Here is a 19,425-nt window from a genome sequence, read left to right as displayed (position 1 = left end):
CAGCCCCGTATCTATGACATTTGCAAACCGGGTCAATACTAAAAAAAATCGAATTTTCAAAAAATGTTCATCTTGTAGCACACATCTTTCTGAAAAGTCTGAAACATAAAACGTATGTATTCGAGGAAATGTAAGACATATTATTTGGTCTTAAGTATGCCCAAGTGCAGTTCCATGCCTCTTCATAAAGCATTTTTCTACTGCACGTCCGAACTATATTCAGGAGAGTGGAAATTGAAATGTCCTGTGGTGCCTCTCCTGCTCCCAGTCTGCCGGTTTGGCAGCCTGCCTGTCTTAAAAAAAATCTCGCAATTAATAGCAGATGGGATTATTTGTAATCGAGAGAACAAGAACTCTTCGGAAAATCTGAACTCTTCATTGCCCATTAGTTAATAACTCGCCGTTTTGTGTGTCATAAAATTAAATATAGGATATATAAAACCAGTACTGACAAGAGATAAGCAAGAAATTACACATTTCTTCAAACCTTAGCTCCTAGCATTTTTTTCTCTCTAATCTTGCTACAGCTTTACATGGCGTGTCTTCCTTTCTGTGAAAGAATCTTTTACCTCATCAAAGTTTGTCAAACATTTTGCTACATGGAAAATCGAAATGTAGTTATCTAATACTGAAAAAGCTGTTAATACAAATGATACCCAAGACTGGTGTGGTTTCTCGATCTGATTAAGTCTATTTTGTCACTGTCTGCTAGATAAAACAAAATAGGCGTTTCTAATGCGGCAGCAATTTTATAACACACCAAATAAACGAGACTGTTTTGGCACAAATGGTCATTTTTATAACACAACAGAATATAATCCAATAATTATCAATATCAAATGCCTATTAGGCCTACTACAAGCAAAAAGCTTTATGTTACGAAATAGTTTCACGTTTCATTCATATGCACCAGCTACTCTAGCATGACATCAAAAACTAGTATTACGAAATTTTTATATAAATTTGGAATCTTCTTATTCTTCCATAATTTGTGATGTCCTCGTTTCTTCTCCATCCTCGTTCTAACAAACAATCCTGTCATCACCAATTCTGTAGCTATTGCTGCCACTGTCAAAATTTGTTCGCCGATTAACTTCACTAACCCTGCCAGAATCACTGGTTTAGTTCTCCCGCAATTTGCTCCGGTTAGGCGTTGTTACGTGTTCATACAACACGTTTTCCGCGTTACTTCCATAATAGAACTTAAGCGGCTGGTAGCCGGGGACTGTACTACTGGTCCTTACTAGTGTAGCGATCTGGCCAAACATCTGTCAAAACTTCATTTTCTTGGACACACTGAGAAGATAATACATAATCTTTCTCACCTTGTTATTCCTGTCAGTCGTTTATTTCCATTCTGATAGTATGAATCTATGGATTTCGCTAGTAATTATAACAACGCTGATCATTCCCACACCCAATCAGCCACATAGTCAGACAGCGATTGCCATTCATCCATTCGGCTTTACTCCACTCAGCTCGTATAGCCCCGTCCCCTTTTGTCTGTGGAAAGTTTATTTCTAGATGCAACGAGGATTCTCCTGACAGAGAGATCACGTACACTATGCATGCATTCAAAAGTCAGCTTATGATTCATTCAGAAATAAACTTAAAATGTGTTCAAATACCAACAGAGAAGAGTTTCAAAATCATATTCTAATTGATAGGCAAATGTGCACTGGATGCTAGGTGCTTTGTGAAACAAGTTTTTTTCCTCTGAAGAATATGAATTAGGCGCCCCCATTTCCCGGAAGTATCTAGCTGCTTGCTGCGACTGCTTGCACAGCCAATAGACACATTCCAGTTGACAGAAGCAGGAGAATCTACTACTCAAACGTGACTCTACAGCGCATGAGCCTGCGCGTTAACTGCTAAAACAAATCGAATGTAAACAGTTGCGACTTCACGCTCATTGGAGGCAATTTGTTGTTATGAAGCACTGCATAATCTTCCTAAATAAAGCCTTTGACAAATTTTCAATCGGCAGACGCTTGCATGAGCACTTGTGTCATCGTCGTATATGGCGCATTTCCTTTGCAATTTAAGTTATTTTCGTTTTTTCTCTCTCGTTTATGTTTTATTGTTGAAGTATTATTCTGCAGTAGCGGGATACAGTAATATCCTTTGTTAGTGTGTCGGTTTCTTGCTAGTCAAAATTACAAAAATTTAACTGAAAACTAAAACAATGAAAAATTCCCGGAATTCTAAAAATATCCCGGGTTTTTCCCGTTTTTCTCCCGGATGAAAAAAATCCCAGGTTTTTCCCAGATCTCCCAGTTGTCCCGGGTCATAGACACCCTGTCCCTTTATTGTCAGGAGATTCAGTCAGATGGGTACTTAAGAGCCCCACCACACGGACTGGCTATCCATGTTGGTGACCTAGCAGGATGGAGGGGGTTCTACAGCAGGGGAGGAAGGGGGAAGAGGAATCCCTGCTGTAGATGCTAGGGAGAGAGTTCTTCCCCAAATTTCTCACGCTAATGACAGATAATTTAGAAGAGGAGATCAAGATCCAAGAGGGGGGAAAATTGAAGAATAGGTAAGAGGAACAAAACTGCAGGGTCGACAAATCAGACCATTGAGAGAGTGGATGGAGGGGGTGGTTGGATGGTTGGTTTAAAAGGGGGGAAAGGGACCAAACTGCGAGGTCATCAGTCTCATGTTCCCAGTAGAACAATTACCCACAGGAAAGAAGAAAACAAAGACGACGTACAGCACAATAACAGGAGAAATGAAGAAGAAGGACAACAAACACTACAATAAACAAAACAGGACAGACACACGCAAGAAACAGGGAGAGGAGATTGAAAACAAGAAAGCAGATTACCATGGTTGGCTGACCATAAGAATAAAAGCCAGCCATTCTGCAACACATTAAAACCTCCATCCTAAAAGCCCTAGGGTGGAGGACACAGAGGGACAAAGGACATGTACTAAAACTCAGATCAAATGATAAAACCCATCCCCACGAATAAAACGTGAAACTAAAGCTGCTATTGAGGCATTGACACTCATCACTGAAGGTAGGGTGTTGGGAATATTGAAAGTCTGCTGCAGAGCAGCTAAAAGTGGGCAGTCCAACAAGAGGTGAACGACTGTCATTTGGGAGCCACAGCGACACTGAGGTGGGTCCTCGCGACAAAGAAGGTAATCACGTGTGAGCCACTTATGGCCAATGCGGAGTCAACAAAGGACAATCGATTTCCTACGAAAAGCCCGCAGGGAAGACTTCCACACTTTTGCAGTCTCCTTAATGACACGCAGTTTGTTGTGCATACTGTTATGCCACTCTGTCTCCCAAAGCCGAAAAACCTTGTGGCGTGAGACAGAATGCAGGTTAGTTTCAGAGATGCCCAACTCCAGGAGCAGTTTCAGTGTAGCCCATTTAGCCAGCATGTCAGCAAGTTTGTTGCCTGGGATTCCGACGTGTCCTGGGGTCCACACAAACACCACTGAACGACTGGACCGTTCCAGGGCAGAGATGGACTCCTCGATGTTCGCTACCAAATGATGGCGAGGGTAGCACTGGTCGAAAGCTTGTAAGCTGCTCTGGGAGTCAGAACAGAGAAGAAACGACTCACCAGAACAGGAACAGATGTACTGAAGTGCACAAGATATGGCCACAAGCTCTGTAGTGAATACACTGCAACTAGTGGCCAAGGAGTGCTGTTCAATATGGCCTCTGTGGACAAAGGTGAAGCCGACATTACCATCAGCCACTGAGCCATCATTGTAAACAAGTTCAGAGCAACATAACACGTCAAGGATCAAGAGGAAGTGACAGTGGAGAGCAGCGGGTTAACAGAGTCCTTAGTACCATGCAAAAGGTCCAGACGAAGCTTTGGCCAAGGTGTACACCATGGTGGTGTACGTGAATGGACCTCAAGTAGAAGTGGTAAAGGGATGGACTCCAGTTCAGAGAGAAGGGATTACACGCGAACCACAATCGTGAGCCCTGACTTGGGCCACCGATGCAGGAGATGAACTGCCACAGGTGGGAAAATGAGACAGTAATTCGGATGTTCAGGAGAACTACGAATGTGTGCAACATAACTGGTGAGCAGTTGTGCACGTCGAATCTGCAACGGAGGGACTCCGGCCTCCAATGGGACACTGGTCATCGGACTCATTCTAAAAGCTCCCGTCGCTAGGCGAATGCCACAGTGGTGCTCTGAGCCGAGGAAACTCGACGCTGAGGGTGCCACCCAACTGTGAACCAGACTTCCATAGTCAAGGTGGGATTGAACAAGGGCTCTGTAGAGCTGCAGCAGCATAGAGTGATCTGCACCACAGTTGGTGTTGCTCAGGCAGTGGAGAGCACTGAGGTGTTGCCAGCACTCCCGCTTAAGCTGACGAAGGTGAGGTAGCCAAGTCAATCGGGCATCGAAAACCAGTCCTAAGAATCTATACGCCTCCACTACAGTGAGTGTATTGTCATTAACATAAAATTCAGGTTCTGGATGAACAGTACAACACTGACAGAAGTGCATGACACACGACTTTGCGACTGAAAACTGGAAACCCTGGGCTAGAGCCCATGGCTCCCTGTAGGTGCTGCTCAGCAACACCAGTACTGAAGGAGCAATACGAAATGCCAAATGCATACGGAGAAGGGGAGACCAACGCTCCTACAGCTGCTGCTAGGCTGTTGATGGCCACCAAAAATACAGATGCACCCAATACAGAACCCTGCGGAACACCATTCTCCTAAATACGGGGGGAACTATAGGAGGCACCAACTTTGACACAAAGTACAGAGCGTCAGGAAGTTTTGGATAAAAAATCGGTAGTGGAACCCAGAGACCCCACTCATACAATGTGGCAAGGATGCGATGTCGCCAGGTCGTGTCATAAGCTTTATGTAAATAAAAAAAAAAGACGGCAACCAGATGTTTGCATCTGGGAAAGGCTGTTCGGATGACACACTCGAGGGACACTAGGTTATCAGTGGTAGAGTGACCTTCACGGAAGCTGCCCTTACATGGAGCCAGTAGGCCACGTGACTCTAGGACTCAACCCAACTGCTGACACACCGTACCAGTCCCCACTGGTGTTCCCAATGGTTGGGGAGACTGTACTCCCGAGGTAGGAGGTGCGGGAGCAACAAGGAGGGAAGTGCCCCCAACCATCAAGGGGGCAGGTGTAGCCTTCCAGCTCCGAGAGCCGACTGGAAGTCGTGGAACTGATGGGGCTACAACTGTTCTCATAATGATGGCATAAGAGTAGGTCATTGCCACAGGCTGTAGGTACTCAGATTTCCTCTTGGCCTCCATGTAGGTCAGTCAGTCCAGGGTCTCGTATTCCATGTGATGTGTTGGCAGATGTAGCTGAAGGCTATGCTAACTACCGTCTCGGCAAATGAGAGCGTAATCCGTCAGTGAACTCTCTCTAGCTAAGTCGGCTGTACAACTGGGGCGAGTGCTAGGACGTCTCTCTAGACCTGCCGTATGGCGGCGCTCGGTCTGCAATCACTGACAGTGGCGACACGCGGGTCCGACGTATACTAGCGGACCGCGGCCGATTTAAAGGTAGATCCTAGCAAGTGTGGTGTCTGGCGGTGACACCACACCATGATTTTCCTTTCTCGTTGTAAAATCCTGCAGTCTGGTGAGCCTCCCAACACTGCACCTGTTGGCAGTCCAGCCCCTGCCCACTCTACCAAACAGCACTTTTCTCCCCCCCCCCCCCACCCCCCCACTTAACCATATACTATTACCCCTTCATTTTCCCCAATCCCCTCCAAACTGCTGCTTTCATTCTACCCAATAGTTGAATTCCGGCCCAAGCTGACGGATGTGGCAGTCAGGTGTGCGTGTGCTTGAATGACTGTGTGTGTGTGTGTGTGTGTGTGTGTGTGTGTGTGTGTGTGTGTGTGTGTGTGTGTGTGCTCTTGCTGACTAAGGCTGTGGTTGAAAGCTAATCTTTTGCTTGTGAACATCTACAACCTGACGTCTTTATGGTAAGTAGCAATCTATCTTTTCCATACACTGTTGACATTCCAACCTGGAATTTCCACTGTATGAACTGAAGTCACTTAGATTTCCACAATAAATTTGTTATAACTGAAGATTACAACCACACAAGAAGATAGGGTAAGCTTTATACCTTTTCTTCAACATCTGCAAGTTGTGCAAGTGCTCTTGACAGGGAGGTGTGTTCCTCACAGTTGCCAAGCATAGCTGCACTCTTTGCAAATGACGATGTGAGGGTCGCAAGATCTTTGCGGTGCAAGACGAGCAGCTCTACACTTGTATGCAGCTTGCGTAACTGTAGATCCAGATTCTCCACTTGCTGTGTTTTCTCTTCAAACCACTGCAATAGATAAAATAGCTTCTGAAATCCATATGCATTACTACATTATAAACTAAAGTAATTAATATTTTGGCCTGGTATATATAAAAAATGTCAAACTGGACATGACAAGGGGAATAATGATATTGCACCTTTAATTTAACAATATATTCTATTGCTTAATAAACAAAGGTCCATAACAGCAGCAATTATAGTTTTTCATAAGAAATGCAATGCAGATGGAACTACTTCTGTTACTTGCATATTTTGCAAAAGTTCTTACTGTGTAACGATCAAGGAAGAGAAACAACTAACCTTTTGTCAACTGTCTCTACATTTGTTTAGGCATCAACGAACTGTTCAACAACCTAGTAATGTACAGAATCTATCAGTTCGACAGCAAAGATACCCTTCATGCAAATTCTTATTGAAATAAGCTGTCCACCTTTAAAATACAATCATAATGCATACAAAATCATAAATAATTTTCTAATATCTTCCTGTTCCCCACTTTCTTTGCGAGTACTATAACACTAACCATTTATAAATTGGAAGGCAGGCCATTTGGCGCAGATGATCTCAAGCTTTCAAAGTGTTTCTGTAGTCTACAGAGTGATTCACGAAGATATGCAAATATTTTAATATGTTATTCTACAAGTAAAACTAAAGAAAAAAGTTGATACAATCAAAGGTCCACAAATGTTTAGTTACCGAGCGATGGCTAACAAAAGATTTTGCCTGAAATCTAGCAACTTCGATAATATGAAGCCATCGCACAGCTGTGCGACATTAAAGTAAAGCACTATTTGCATTTATTTTGTGGTTATTGGTCTGGTGAATGTAATAAAACATGTCCCAGACGTGTATTTGCAGTAGTTTTCCAAAACACCCAGAGAAGCAAAGATTATTATACAAGTAAATCTGTTTACTTTCCATTAAGAATGTAGTAACATTTATGTCATTGTTGGCAAGCATTAGTTGTTTCAGTCATTTCCTAACCTTGAAATGAGTTAGTTTTCTGTATTGTTCAGTGAAAAAACAATGTATTTAACTGAAACCATATTCTCTGTTTTAACATGAGTTCATGTGTGCTATGGTATTAATGAAAGCTATTATCTGACAAATACATGCAGTTTCAGTTAATGTTACTACCCTCATTTTTCCAAAATTAAATTCTCTACAACTTCTGTTGAAAACTTTGTGCAGTTGTCTGGAACTTAAAAAACAAATTGGACCAAGTAGTTAATAATTAAAAACTTTAAAAAATTGCTTCTTTGCTGCTCTGGATGTTCTGGAAAACTATTGCCTGGAACATGTTTTATTACATTCACCAGATCAATAACAAAATAAATGGAAATTGTGCTGTATTTTAACCTCTTACAGTTTTGTGATGGCTTCGTATCAGCGAAGTTGCTAAACCCCAGGCAAAATCTTTTATTAGCTGTAACTCCATAACTGAACATTTGAGGACCTATGATTATATCAACATTTTTTTAGTTTTACTTGTAGAATAACATATATTAATATATGTTTGCATATCTTTGTGGATCACCCTGTACAAAGGCACAGAAGAGTTTTAAACTATAGCAGTGTTCAGCGCTGATCAGTACTTCTCCACTCACCCTGAATCTATTTCCATTTGATTAATGGATGGCAACTGATTATAATGACAAAATAAATTCCACCCGTGGGATATGTCTTAGACAAACAAGATAGTTCACACTATAAACAGGTTTATGAGAATCAACAACTTAGGGTTGTGAGTGTTTACCGCAACGTCATACAATGATCATCGTGGGCTAGATCTGTTTTCTCACTTCAGCTACACTGGTTGAATATACCGGGGTGCTGTATTCCCAGAAAATGAAGTCAACTGAGGAAACAGAGGAACTTTACATCTGCTAGTAGTGAAAGAGCAGGATGTAACTAACATTACACTGACCAACAACTGCATATATCCCTTCTGCAGCCATCTAACAGTTTAGAGGAGCAGGTAAACTAGTCTGCAAACCAGCCTCCACAAAACTTAAATCCATTTAAACAACTCATTTTGCAGTTTTAGGGCTTTTAAACAACAGACACTCAGAAAATCTGTCGTTGTTATTATGGTCTTCAGTCCAGAAACTGGCTTGACGCAGCTCTCCGTGCTACTCTATCCTGTGCAAGCTTCTTCATCTCCCAGTACCTACTGCAACCTACTTCCTACATCCTTAGTGTATTCCTCTTTTAGTCTCCCTCTATGATGTGTACCCTCCACACTGCCCTCCAATACTAAATTGGTGATTTCTTGATGTCTCAGAACATGTCCTACCAATCAATCCCTTCTTCCAGTAAAGTTGTGCCACAAAATTCTCTTCTCCCCCAATTCTATTCAATACCTTCTCATTATCTAATCTTTAGCATTCTTCTGTAGCACCACATTTCGAAAGCTTCTATTCTCTTCTTGTCCAAACTATTCATCGTCCGTGTTTCACTTCCATACATGGCTACACTCCATACAAATACTTTGAAAAAAAGACTTCCTGACACAAATCTATACTCGATGATAACAAATTTCTCTTCTTCAGAAACGCTTTCCTTGCCATTGCCAGTCTACATTTTATATCCTCTCTACTTCGACCATCATCAGTTATTTTGCTCCCCAAATAGCAAAACTCATCTACTACTTTCAGTGTGTCATTTCCTAACCTAATTCCCTCAGCATCACCTGATTTAATTAGACTACATTCCATTATCCTTGTTTTTCTTTTGTTGATATTCATCTTATACCCTCCTTTCAAGACACTGTCCATTCCGTTCAACTGCTCTTCCAAGTCCTTTGCTGTCTCTGACAGAATTACAATGTCATTGGCGAACCGCAAAGTTTTTATTTCTTCTCCATGGATTTTAATTCCTACTCAGAATTTTTCGTTTCCTTTACTGCTTGCTCAATATACAGATTGAATAACATCAGGGATAGGCTACAACCCTGTCTCACTCCCTTCCCAGCCACTGCTGCCCTTTCATGTCCCTCGACTCTTATAACTGCCATCTGGTTTCCATACAAATTGTAAATAGCCTTTTGCTCCATGTATTTTACACCTGCCACCTTCAGAATTTGGAAGACAGTATTCCAATCAACATTGTCAAAAGCTTTCTCTAAGTCTACAAATGCTAGAAATTTAGGTTTGCCTTTCCTTAATCTAGCTTCTAAAATAAGTCGCAGGGTCAGTATTCCCTCGCGTGTTCCAGTATTTCTACGGAATCCAAATTGATCTTCCCCGACGTCGCATTCCTACCAGTTTTTCCATTCGTTTGTAAAGAATTCGCATTAGTATTTTGCAGCCGTGGCTTATTAAACTGATTGTTCGGTAATTTTCACACCTGTCAACACCTGCTTTCTTTGGGATTGGTATTATTATATTCTTCTTGAAGTCTGAGTATTTCGCCGGTCTCATTCATCTTGGTCACCAGGTGGTAGAGTTTTGTCAGGGCTGGCTCTCCCAAGGCTGTCAGAAGTTCTAATGGAATGTTGTCTACTCCAGGGGCCTTATTTCGACTTAGGTCTTTCAGTGCTGTCAAACTCTTCATGCAGTATCAGATCTTCCATTTCATTTTCATCTACAACCTCTTCCATTTCCATAATATTGTCCTCAAGTACAACGCCCTTGTATAGGCCCTCTATATACTGCTACCTCTGCTTTCCCTTCTTTGCTTATAACAGTTTCCAGCTGAGCTCTTGATATTCATACAAGTGGTTCTCTTTTCCCCAAAGGTCTCTAATTTTCCTGTAGCCAGTATATATCTTACCCCTAGTGAGATATGGCTCTACATCCTTACATTTGTCCTCTAGCCATCCCTGCTTAGCTATTTTGCACTGTCGATCTCATTTTTGAGACGTCTGTATTCCTTTTTGCCTGCTTCATTTACTGTATTTTTATATTTTCTCCTTTCATCAAGTATATTCAATTTCTCTTCTATTACCCAAGGATTTCTACTAGCCCTCTTTTTACCTACTTGATCCTCTGCTGCCTTCACCATTTCATCCCTCAAAACTACCCATTTATCTTCTACTGTATTTCTTTCCCCCATACCTGTCAATCGTTCCCTAATGCTCTCTCTGGAACACTCTACAAGCTCTGGTTCTGTCAGTTTATCCAGGTCCCATCTCCTTAAATTCCTACCTTTTTGCAGTTTCTTCGGTTTTAATCTACAGTTCATAATCAAGAGATTGTGGTCAGAGTCAACATCTGCCCATGGAAATGTCTTACGATTTAAGAGCTTGTTCCTAAATCTCTGTTTTACCATTATATAATCTATCTGCAACCTTCCATTATCTCCAGGCTTCTTCCACGTATACAGCCTCCTTTCATGATTCTCCAACCACATGTTAGCTATGATTAAGTTATGCTCTGTGCAAAATTCTACTAGGCGGCTTCCTCTTTCACTCCTTACCCCCATTCCATATTTACTTAGTATTCCTTCTCTTCCTTTCCCTACTATCAAATTCCAGTCACTCAAGACTATTAAATTTTCGTCTCCCTTCACTATCTGAATACTTTTATTTATCTCATCATACATTTCATCAATCTCTTCATCTGTGGAGCTAGTTGGCACATAAACTTTTACTACTGTGGTAGGCATTGGCTTCGTGTCTATCTTGGCCACAATAATGTGTTCATGATGCTGTTTGTAGTAGCTTACCCGCACTCCTATTTTTTTCCCTTCTTTATTAGATCTGCTCCTGTGTTAGCCCTATTTGATTTTGTATTTATGACCCTGTATATTCACCTAACAAGAAGTCTTGTTCCTCCTGCCACCGAACTTCACTAATTCCCACTATCTCCAACTTTAACCTATCCATTTCCCTTTTTAAATTTTCTAATCTACCTGCCCGATTAAGGGATCTGACATTCCATGCTCCGATGCATAGAACACAAGTTTTCTTTCTCTTGATCCGAATGGGGGACTATTTGAACTCCGCAATATTTTACCCATGCAGATGCCATTATCATTTAACCACACAGTAAAACTGCATGCCATCAGGAAAATTACAGTTGTAGTTTCGCCTTGCTTTCAGCTGTTCGCAGTGCCAGGACAGCAAGGCCATATTGGTTAGTGTCACAAGGCCAGATCAGTCCATCATCCAGACTGCTGCCCCTGCAACTACTGAAATGTCTGCTGCCCCTTCCAGGAACCACAATACTCCTCTGTTGTGGTTGCATCTATGGTATGGCTACCTGCATCGCTGAGGCACACAAGCCTCCCCACCAACTTCAAAGTCCGTGGTTCATGGGGAGGGGGGGGGGGGGGGGGGGGGGACAGAACATCTATACAGCCAACATTCACTGTATTTTAACACAAAGTATAGAACAGAATGAAAATTTAGGTAATTCAGTGAACTCTTACAGGGTCATTTTCATCCATTTTGTAGGTGATTTTATTGACTGTTTCACCAACTTTGTTAAACAACCGCATTACTCCAGCACCACTGAGTGCTGAAGTGTTTGTAGCTTTTGGTAGGTCCATATCTGCAATAATAAAAAAACAGGTATTAACTATGTATACATTTTACAACACTGACAGTTACATTTTATTACTTACATTGTTTAACAGTCAATTTTCTGTTAGGCAGTGGTATGCAATAATGCATTTCAAATAACCAATGCTGTCTTTTCTTCAAGCTACTACAGTCAGAGGTACTATTCTCATAAAAATTTCAAATGTGTAAATTTATGTTCAAACTAAATTAGGTTGTTTGAAGATCAAACAATTCAACTGGTAGATAAGGACAATGACAGAAAAGTCCTCCAAAAGTTTATTGACTAAAGCATCGAATTAATTAGAAGATGCAAAAAAATCTTCTAGAGGCTTGTCTCTATAAAGAAAGCATTCCTGCATTCATTCAATATAGTTACGAGTTTCTATATGATTATGAGACAGAATTTCTGAGCAGTATTTGCTTTCAGTAGATGAAATTTTTAGTTCTGCCAATAGACACAGATGTACATGAAACTTTTGTAGCTTTTTGACTATTAGCGTCTTCCTTGGGGAGGAAAGAGGGTGTATGGTATTTCAGATGGGCTCAACAGTATCAAAGTTAGTCCCCTTATCTTCATAATCAATAAGCCAAGAGAATAGCTTTTTTAGAGTTGGGTTAAGAACTGATGCTGTTCCAAGAAATGACTAACAGACAGTAATGATACATGATGTGGAAAATAGTAGTAAGGTTGAAATGCAAGCTGCTTTTGTTGCATCATCAGCTAAAATCTGTGGCAACAATCCATCATGACAACCTATGTTTTAGGTCATGCGAGTTGACGTACTTCAGGAAAGATGTCGTGGTCTGTCAAGGTCACTCTGCAGCGGGTTATCTTGCTGTATCAAGTATGTGTGTGTGAGTTAAGGATTATACCTTCTCTTCAAGAGGGGAGAAGTGACATTCCTAGATATTGATACACACTTATTCAGAGTGCTGGGTCTGATGATGGTCATCCACTTTCTCCGAAATTCATGGGATACTGTATTGAGATGTAGCCATATGTCAGCTTCTGGGATTCTTATTGGCAGCAGGTCCATTGCAGAGGACTTTCTTAGCTAATTTATCATTGCTTGGTGCATCTCCATGGTGCAGTATGGGGAGGAAAAGGAAATAGTTTAGGAGGCTCCCTCATCTGAAGGTCTGAGTAACCTCTCTCTTTAACATTCCACAACCTACTCCTTCCTGCATAAGGAAGGAAATAATAGTCTGAAAGGCTGGTTGTGTTGGTAAGTACTTGCCAGCAACTCTGTCACAGAATTTTAAAGTTTCTTCAAGTGAATTTTCCTTCTGATACAATTTAATTTTCACTCACATATGATACATATTGTATGTCACAAAAATATATAATTCAATTGTACCCTCCACAACTTTACTTCCAAGCAAACTCTTCATAACGTTTAGGGCACTGGTGATAAATACTGAAGGAGGGAAACTCAGGGTTTAACATCCTGTCACTGAGGTGGTCAATAGAATTTGATAATATGAAAGAGGGTAGACACCTAAACCAAAAGAAAGGTACATATCATTGAAAAACATGCAAGGCACTTTAGCACAACTGCAATGTTATGAAGATATCATCAGTGGTCACCTTTCACAAATGAGCAGCAATTGTGGTATGACTCAGCACTGAGCTTTTTAAAATTTATCACGTACTTGCGCACAAAGAACTATTGTCAATGAATTATTTTACAACATTTCCCCTGTACAAGCACTATTTATAAAAATCTTACTCTTACTTTAAAATGCCATTACACTATTTGCACAGTTTATACCTGCTTCCAAAAATTCTCTGAAGTCAGGATCAACACACAGAACTGGATGAGCTGCTGTACGGTTCAAGTATCTTTCCAGAGAAGCTCTTCGTTTCTCGATGAACTCTGCAGAAGAGCCCTGTTCTGCTTGATTTGACATCTTTATTTTTGTCATACCTAGAAGAGAATGGGATGGTTACAGTGCATAAGTCAAGCTGGGGAAATATCACAAATAAGATTGTTTTTTGTCAGATGACAGTTCTGAAAGGTATTAAGGCACTCTCACAATGGTACAGCAACACACATCAAATGCATTACTTATAACAATTTCTCCATATTGAAAACACCAAATGTTTCAGAAATGAAGTTACTGCATATTAATGTAAATAAATTTTGGGGACTTCATACATAATAAAAAATTTGGGGTCAACGGAGGCGTCCGATCCCACCTGTTGGCTTTGACCCATCATGTAATGGTGGTGTATGTGATGTCACGATGGCACCGAGTTTAGTTTACAAGTATGTTGTGTTTATAGATGTCGTTTTGTTGCGGTCGGTGGGGCCCTCAGGTGGTGTGTTTATGGTTTGCGTAATATGTGGTGTACTGGGTTCATTGTGGTGTTGCTGCTTGTCCTGCAAGGTATTAGTTTCGACTGTGCTGTGACAGGAATTGGTTTCAGTGAGTTAACAATTTAGTTTTTGTTGTGTCCAAGTCACTATAGTGCTGTCTGCTGTATGTCGTGTGTTAATTTGTTTAATTTGTGGCTACTTTTGTTAGGTATGGATATGACAAATTTAACAGCGTTCATTTGCGTGTGGAAATGGGGTTTAATGTGTTGTCCCTTATAAAAGTTTTGCAACTGTATGGGCTGCTGGCAGAAGTGGTTAGGTGCAGCGTGTTTTGGCAGGAAGTGCGGTTGGCAAAAGTTACAGCAGCTCTGACCAGGATCGGCTACATGTGGCAGTGCCGTAAGGACAACCTATGGCGCTCCATAAGGTATTGTACCTAGTTCGAGAGGTCTAGGTCGGGCATGCGAGAGATTGTGTTGATGACGTATTATTTTTGTTATAGATCCTCTCACAATTTTTGTGCACATGAGACTGGTGTGAGTGAGAGGACTGTTCTAGACTGGTTTTTGTTTTGTAGGGAAGTGTACAGAGTAAGTTGGAAAGGCCTGGCATGGTGGTGGAGGTTGACGAGTTGCAGTTTGGGAAGAAGTAGTATGGGAGGGGTAAGTCTCTGGTTGGTTTATGGGTGGGGGAGGGGGGCATTGTATCTGGGGATGGTTTTTCAGAGTGTGTTTTGAGGGTTTTGGGTTTTGTAGGGGCGGACGAAAACGGAATCGGTAGGACTGAAGAGTTTATTGAAGAGAGCAGCACAACAGTTTCCAATGCTTTTTCATCTTATAGGGGGTATCATCATTTAGTAGTTAACCATAGTTTGGAATTCAAAAATTATGAGACTGGGGCATGTACAAATACGAAAGAGGGATTGAGAGAGAGAGAGAGAGAGAGAGAGAGAGAGAGAGAGAGAGATTGTGGTGGCTGACCTAAGTGCAGCACCGGAACTTTTTTGTGGTAAGTAGTCATTCTTTTCAGTGTATTTTTTGCGTGTTTTGATGGTTGAAGGGGTACTTCTGTGTTGTTTGGTTGGTGGTATCGGTATCTTGGGTTGCTGTTGACCTACAGAGGTGAGGCGAAGTGTCCAATTCCAATATGTGGTTGTAGCTACTGGGTGTTTTTGTATTGTGAACTGCTGTTGTGCTATATAGGTTAAGGGAAATGTTCAATTACAATTTTGTTTGTCAAGGTGTTGGTTTTGTGGTACCCATAGTTGTGGCAGTGGTATAATTTTTGGAGTTTTATAATGTGGTATCGATAATTGTGGTTGAGCTATATACGTGAAGGGAAGTGACTAATTACAGAGGATACTGTGTGTAGTGGAATTTGGGAATTTTGTATTGTCAATTTATTTCGTCGTTTTGTGTCGTCGTGTATGGTGGTGTGTGTTTATATTTAGTTTGTCCCCAGCCAAAAACTCCCAATTTTCCATGCTTGTCCCGTTAGTTTGATTATATTTTTGGAGGAAGATGCATGTGTTGGTCTTTCGATCTATTTTTGTCTTTGCTGTCATGTTCATGTAATGACATAGGCGCCATATTGGAGTTGTAGTGAATGGTCATTTCTGCCATATTTGTGTCGCCATGGGTCAAAGCAGACCGGTGGAATCTGATGTTTCTGTTTTCCCTATCTGTAACTGAGGACCATAGTGTGAACTTCCACGTACAACTAATCAATATCACATGGGCAGAGCCCTATTTCCATAAACATTAACAATACATATAAGAATACTTGCAACAAACACACTACCAGCTTTCGGAAAGGAAACTTTGCTAATGATGTACATGTATGTGTATCAACATTTAATATTATTTACAATCCTGCGGCAAAAGTATCTTCATATAGCAACTGGATTTAATGCAAGAGTTTAGGAGCAACTGAAAATACAGATGGTTTAACTACTAACTGCATGAATTTCATTGACTCACAAATGAAACTTTGAAATCGCCACTCAAACTACATGACAAATGTGACAATTTCAAATAAAATAATTGGTTATGAAACACCCAGAACAAATATGACAGAAGGAACACAGTTTTAATATTATTGTATTCTGAAAGCAAACCCAGTAAGAATATAGTATTGCCCATTTGTTATCCTATATTTTTAACAGCCTGCTGCAACTGGACCTGAGTTGCTTAGAGAAAACAAACATTTGCAACTTATCTATAAAAGGTGAAGTTATCATCAACCCAAAGGTTAGTATGAACACCAATAAGGCTTTACTAAGCATGATCAAATCTGCAGTGGCATGCCCTTGCCTTCTTCCAATTTTCAAACTCATTTATCCAGTTTTATGGAACCTATGGTTTAACATGAACCATATTTCAACCTGGCATTTCAAATCAATGAATAATTATATCTGAAAGCTACATGACGAAAAAAAAAAAAAAAAAAAAAAAAAAAAAAAAAAAAAAAAAAAAAAAAATCGCAGCCGAAACTGTACACTGGACTTTTGAATATGTAATCTGACAGCTGGTAAACTACTGAGCCACACATTTACTGTTTACTGGAATAAAAAGTCAGCGTCTAACTGCCTAGCAAACATTGTTCAATTTATAAGTCTTAAAAACATGCTAATTTTGATGTAGGCCTATTTAATAGAACTCATTCTACTGATATTAACATTCTGCATTAAAATTTTTGTTCAACAAAAGTAGCAATTGCTATTTAAAAACGATGACAAATCCAGCAACCGAGGAATTTATATTAACTGTAAAATATTTCCATAACAAACCTATAACACTCTTCTCTGGAGCCGGTGGTATGATGCGGCCTAATCTGAGATACTTTTCTACTAGTTTGTCATGCAGGCCCAGGAAATCACTGAAACGTCTCATTACATCAAAATGAGTCTTCTTGAATAGACGTATATTTGTCCTCGTTACAACTTTGTACGCTACATAAGCTCCCATTCCGTCACCCACTTTCTGTGGATCAGTTACAGAAACTTCAAGAAACTGGTCATCATTTTCCTTCTCCACCTGTAACAAAACATTTTTTCCCATTATATTTATAACGACAAATGAACAACAAACAATATCCACTGTCTTACCTCTTCTAGGGAGTTTGACTTCAGCACCGATGGTCTCTCAACTGGTGGAGTCTCATAGGTAGGATTATCCTTAAAACAAAATCAGCTTCTTAATTTTTTTTTTTACAAATTTACACTAGTGCAGAATATAATTTAATTATTTTTTTTTTTTGCTACCACAATTGGGCTCCTAAATGATGGCTTCCCAAATTTATTGTGCTATTATTTTCTCAGGTTTTCTGATGTTAATTTTACATTTTCTTGGATTTTTTGTGTGGATAGTACGCATTTTTTCATAAAAGGTTTAAAAAGACAATTATGTTGTCTCTAGTTAATGATTTTGCACGAGATTTTCATAGTGTTACAAAATATTAGCACTGCAGACATGCATTACGGCTTGCTCGTAACAGAAACTGTTAAAGCCTTCATGGAGCGTGTAAAACAGCAAGCCTAATTACGTTCTCATAACGCTGCTGCCCCATGGGTTTTATTGTCAATAAACAACGAATACAATATGAAATCAATGCATGAATTCGCATTTTTAATACGAACTCACAATGAACACCTGACAATTAACGCTATGTAAACTGGGCAAACATGCTGACATGTTCTGATTTAAGCCACATTAATAACGAGACCAAATTACATTTCCATCTAGAAAAAAAATTATTTCAATATCAGAAGAAAAATGAAACATCTACCACTATTCTCTGCTTAGTTTGTATTGCAAATAATATTAATAATTTCCAATAAATGACTAATAACATACATTGAACGGTTGCTTATCGGATAAATTTAATAGCACACACACCTCTGACAACTGTAACGTTGGTGCATCGACGTCCCTAAAAGGCACTCGCTTCTCATCTTCGAGACTTACATCCTGGGATTAAATGAAAACATGTTTTCTTATTGAATTCAATAAAACTAACAAACTAAATAGATTCAGTTAGCATAACACACTTCAACACAAACAAGATACATGTCAAACAAACAAATACACGTCAAAGTCCAGTTGTGGAATAAAAATTATAGTTTACTTCAATAGCGGAAGTGAATAAGTCATCATTGTCTTCCTCTTTCTTCGTTATGTCCACAGTATCAAAAAGTGGGGGTGGTTCCCTTTCTTCCGCCATTCTTCCTAATAACTAGTAACTGACAGAATACTGCTATCTCCCAACTCCTACGACAACGCCACTACAGCGACATCACCGTCATCTGCTTGTAACTCGCCATAATTATCTATGGTGTGGACACTACCGACGACTTTCCAGTGGTATTAAATTCCTCTTTACGGAGTAATTATATATCAATAAAATTCAATACTTTTTAAGCCATGATTAATAAAAATATCCAAATTCGTTTAACATGCGCAATAGTGCAAAGAACTACAACTCAAACTTTCCTGAGTCAAGGCGAAGAGCCTAATGAAAATCTCCTTAGGCCTAAGTCACGATTATTTCTGTCATAAGTATACGCTGTATTAATTTCCAAATGATAATCATGTAAATCGTTAATACTTCAAAAATTGTTAAGATATTTTCTGCCTTTTCCATGGAGGTAAAAATAAGAGGAGTTGTCATGACGTCACAAACTTGAAGCCAACCCAAGAGAAGGTCCGCCATGTTATCTACCCCAAAACATTCGCATTTGGTGGTTTGATTCCGTGTGGTCGTGAAGTGTTTTGATAAAAAAAATGCCGGCTTGCGTCTCTTACGGGTGTACTAATCGTTCTGATTGTAGTCTAAAGTTTAAACAAATCACATTTCATTCGTAAGTGGACTTATTTAAGCGCTATTTTCTTATATATACTTGAAATTCTGATACACTGTAAAGTTTTACTGTATGGTTTTATTTCTGTGATTTGACTTTAGATTTCCTATCAATCCAACGCGAAGAGCTCTCTGGGTGAACGCTTTGAGAAGGAAAGATTGGAAACCAACCAAGTACAGTAAAATATGTTCGCAGCATTTCCGGGAGGAAGATATAGATCGAACATCAGTTTCGTCAGTCCGCATTAGGGAAGATGCTGTGCCATCAATTTTTTCCGCTTATCCTGCTCACTTGCAAAAGGTTCGTGAAATGTAGCATATCAATATGGAATTCAGCTGCCATAAAATTACGGTTTAAAACCTCAATATCCGGAACTACTTGTCTGGAGATTTCAATTGCAATAGTTACGCACGTGTAGTAACTGAAATGTGGAG

At 40.1% G+C, this 19,425-nt stretch overlaps 1 protein-coding gene across 1 annotated transcript in view; it reads right to left on the bottom strand.

The window, feature by feature from the left end:
• LOC126191231 (sorting nexin-2) overlaps positions 1-18,511 on the bottom strand; it is a 54,084-nt gene extending 35,573 nt beyond the window's left edge. Inside the window, exons 1-7 of the mRNA XM_049932036.1 lie at positions 18,259-18,511; positions 18,030-18,101; positions 17,240-17,308; positions 16,922-17,168; positions 13,585-13,740; positions 11,680-11,801; positions 6,106-6,312 (exon numbers count right to left, since the gene is read on the bottom strand). Coding sequence (XP_049787993.1) covers positions 6,106-6,312; positions 11,680-11,801; positions 13,585-13,740; positions 16,922-17,168; positions 17,240-17,308; positions 18,030-18,101; positions 18,259-18,354 — 969 coding nt within the window. The 5' untranslated portion in view covers positions 18,355-18,511. The remainder of the gene's footprint in view (positions 1-6,105; positions 6,313-11,679; positions 11,802-13,584; positions 13,741-16,921; positions 17,169-17,239; positions 17,309-18,029; positions 18,102-18,258) is intronic.
• Between the last annotated feature and the right edge of the window lie 914 nt (positions 18,512-19,425).

The sequence above is a fragment of the Schistocerca cancellata genome, chromosome 6 (assembly GCF_023864275.1).
Source record: "Schistocerca cancellata isolate TAMUIC-IGC-003103 chromosome 6, iqSchCanc2.1, whole genome shotgun sequence".
In the NCBI taxonomy this organism is placed as follows: domain Eukaryota; kingdom Metazoa; phylum Arthropoda; class Insecta; order Orthoptera; family Acrididae; genus Schistocerca; species Schistocerca cancellata.
The sequence above is the reverse complement of the archived record's forward strand: the minus strand, read 5'-3'. Positions and strand labels throughout refer to the sequence as shown.